Source organism: Micrasema longulum, unplaced genomic scaffold (genome assembly GCF_059751315.1).
Source record: "Micrasema longulum isolate JH-2025_06_02 unplaced genomic scaffold, ASM5975131v1 h1tg000034l, whole genome shotgun sequence".
In the NCBI taxonomy this organism is placed as follows: domain Eukaryota; kingdom Metazoa; phylum Arthropoda; class Insecta; order Trichoptera; family Brachycentridae; genus Micrasema; species Micrasema longulum.
In genome coordinates, this window is record NW_028277241.1 from 564,663 (window position 1) to 568,376 (window position 3,714).

At 33.5% G+C, this 3,714-nt stretch overlaps 1 protein-coding gene across 1 annotated transcript in view; it reads right to left on the reverse strand.

Moving 5' to 3' along the window:
- Nup54 (nuclear pore complex protein Nup54) overlaps nucleotides 1-1,143 on the reverse strand; it is a 34,003-nt gene extending 32,860 nt beyond the window's left edge. The window contains exon 1 of the mRNA XM_088224947.1: nucleotides 965-1,143. Coding sequence (XP_088081073.1) covers nucleotides 965-1,031 — 67 coding nt within the window. The 5' untranslated portion in view covers nucleotides 1,032-1,143. The remainder of the gene's footprint in view (nucleotides 1-964) is intronic.
- Between the last annotated feature and the right edge of the window lie 2,571 nt (nucleotides 1,144-3,714).

Genomic DNA, 3,714 nt, shown 5'->3' on the forward strand with positions numbered 1-3,714 from the left:
GATCATTGTGGTTTCGGATGTGACAGGGTTTAAAGAACACCCTGTATATTATTTAGATACCAACTATTATAAATAGTAGTGTAGAATAAAGAATGTAAAGGAATGCCTGTGCCTGTGAGGCGTTCATATAGGAGAAAAAATCCATGTAAAATAAATAAATAATACATATTTTAATAATCCTCACTTTGTTTTTTACCTGTGACATCACTTTTTCGCCCCATTTGCTCTATCAAAAGTATCTATTATATCTAACATACTTATTATTAAGGTTTTAGCTCCTTTACTTCACAAGAGTCAACAGATAGAAGAGTTGAGGAAATGTGGATGTTTGAACATGGGCAGAATGGTGAATGTTACACAGTGTGTAAAGTGGCCACTTAAACCAGACAACAACAGGTCATAAGCCCTGTAGATGCCTATTCTATATCACCTTCTCGAAAATGTTCTTCATCTGTGTTAATATTAACTTCATTCCATATTTTTTTGATCTTGTTCATTTAATCTACATACGAGTATATACTCAAATCTGGCAATAGCAAAGCATTGCCGGGTTCAGCTCGTTAACTATAAAAAAAACTGACTTATTGACACACGGCATTTTAATCCAGAAAAACGTTCGAAACGAAAGATTATTTATTTTCAATAAAACGAAAGCTAAGCATTACTATGTGACATAAAACACAAATCAACACGATTAACAAGAGCCTTCTTGTTTTCTTCATCTAATCTCTATTGTAATGTTGAACAGGGAACTGCATGGAATTGTAGCGTTTCTCAATCGTCTGTTAGATGAAAGCAAAATGATCAGTCTTTAATTTCGTAGGGTATTTTAATATAAAATAATGCGTATATACGATTAATCATGTAGTGCTTAATAGTTTAAATGGATTGTAGTGAGAGAAATACACAAGGTAAATAAAATTTAACGAAATTATAACCTAGACAACAAAAATATTTTACTCACGTTTTGCCGCGCTACCGAATCCCAGAGATGGCGTTGACGTACTCGGTGTTCCAAAATTAAAAGCCATACTTTTAACGTGATACTATTTGGCAATCAGGTAACTGAAAAAACTGATTTTATTATGTATAATAAATGTAAACTACGAACGCCCGTCTGACACAAAATTTAACCTAAACCATAGAAAACACAATTTGTTGAGAAAGTGGAAAACGAACGGCTAAGTTCAAGTTCAAACTTCAAACACAAAACCATAGACAAAACTTATGGCAGAAACAATTTTTTTTTTTAATGTAAAGGCAAATGTTTTCAAAATAAAACAAACCATCACGCCGTTTCCCTGTAAGGATAGTCAGAGAGGATAGAACGCCACAACACTCTATCTTTGCATACAGATCTCGCTTCCTCTACATTCATACATCTTCTTATGCACGCGCGCTGATTATTCCGACTTTTGACATGTCCATCTTTAAGTATTTGGTGGATTTGGTCATGCCATGTCTTTCTCTTTTTCTGCATCCATCAACATTCGCATTATAAATATTCTTAGCCGTTCTCTCGCTGTCCATTTGTTCTACATGTCCAAACCAGCGCAGAGCTCCCTTCTTGATTTTGTCGATAATGCTTGTCTCAGCCTTACATAATGTACGGATCTCAACATTTGTGCATCTATCGTACATAGTTTTACCATACATTCACCCGAAAGATCGCATTTTGACAGCATTCAGCCTACTTTCATCCCTGTTTTTCCAAGTCCATACTTCGCTCCCATACATCAGGGATGGAACCAGGACTCCGTTGTGAACTGCCAACAAATATTTTCAATGTCTAAAATTTCTAATGTATATTAATTTCGTCGTAAACAAATAAATATAAATTGAATTAATTTTCTCTTTTAAATCTGATTAACTAAAACAGGGTTTATTTAGGTACTGTGTTGGTCCCGAACTCTCCAATTTTTGGGATCGGTTCGAAAATATTACACAGAGCTACATTACATTCATTGAATTATTTGTAAAATTGGTTTAGTTTGTGCCTTGGTGAAGAGACGGGTACGTCTCAAAACCGGTAGACAAAGAAAAGTTATTAGATATTTTACCATATTTAGTAATTGTATATTATATAAAGCAACCAAGCAACTGTATTTTGAAATAAAAGTATGTAATGTACAGTGCATTTAGATGTTTAATAAGCCTTTGTTAATTTATTGCCTGTTGCGAATGCGAATTAAGTAAACATAAAAAAATTGCCAGAGTAAGCACGTACATTTGAATGATTTATGTGATTTCGTCTAAACTTGAAATTAAATTGGTGTAAATATATAATAAATTTATATAAATTGTTTGTGAACACAATTTTTGAATAAAAAAAAACAGAGGCATTGAGGGGATCCTGAGAGGTGGGGACGACGTGTTGGCTTCTGTCCATACGTCCTCCTCCCCCCTCCTTAATCAGCATAGAGTTTGTATTCCTTAGAAATATTTATAATAACTTTCTTCTATGCGGAGCTGACAGAGAGTCCCCCAGGACTCTATAACAGCTGCGGGTGGATGGTGGGCTTAAGGATCTCCCTTCAATGGTGTAAATGTCGATATCTCTATGTGTTAATATCGATATCTCTGTTGCAACCAATTTCTTTGCATATTTCAAACCATGTCACCAAAAATTCAAATCTGCTATATATTCAATCATCTAAGAGCAACTTTTGTTTTCATTTCCCAATATTCAGTATGTGTGGATTAGTCGATTTGTCACACAACTTATAATTCTTTGGGACAGATCCTCCATCTTTTCGTATATATCTCCACTAATAAAACAGTGTAGGATATGAAGATGGATTGACATGGATTAACTCGAAATTTTATAAATTGATCGTGTTTTTTACTGTATTATATTATACCATTACTTTATTCCTATTGTTTGTCTTAAATGCCAAATAGTTTTATGTTCTTTTTGCTCAATTTCTTGAACAAATATTTTTTTATATTACAGCTGTAATTGGCTTAGACTGTATATATAATAAATATTCAAATGAGTTTCGTAACTACTGAGAATATGATGTGTATGATTTTTTTTTTTTTTGCATATTGGAGTTGCTTTATTATTTACCTTGTTTATAATATACAAGGTTTTTATTTCAAAAAGTGGATTTTTCTGCAATTAAATATCTTAAAATTTGTCTAAACTATTGGGATCAGGAGGGATATATTAATGTGGGCTAATCAGGAACTTCTCAGCATTTGCTCACGTGGAGAGGAAACCATTTAAAACTCTTCAGGAGAAGCCGGCCTGTTGGCAGTAGTCAACAGGCTATCCGTTCCACTAGAGGAGTGTTCGGCATTTTGTTCCCTACTTTGGTTTATTTTACCAATTTCCTGCGCTATATTTATCATGTATGATACTACCTCTCGTGTGAGTTCTTTATTACCTATCACCGATGGGATGTCGCATAGATTTTCACCCAGGCCTCTGCATCGCGCCTCCAGCTGTTGTGTGTATGATTTTGTGTATTATAATTATATATATATATAAATATATATATCAATGTAACGTAATGCATATAAAGAAGTGAAGTTTTAATGTTAAGCTTAAAACATTTTTTTCCTCAATCTTTCCTCTCTGCATACCCTGAGGGTTGATGGAGATAAAACGATAGTTTTTTTGTTTAAAAAAATAACCCCCTAAAAGCGTCCTGAAAGTAAGAACTTAAATATATTATTTGCTTTTTTGTTTATGTTTCTCAAATCTTTTAC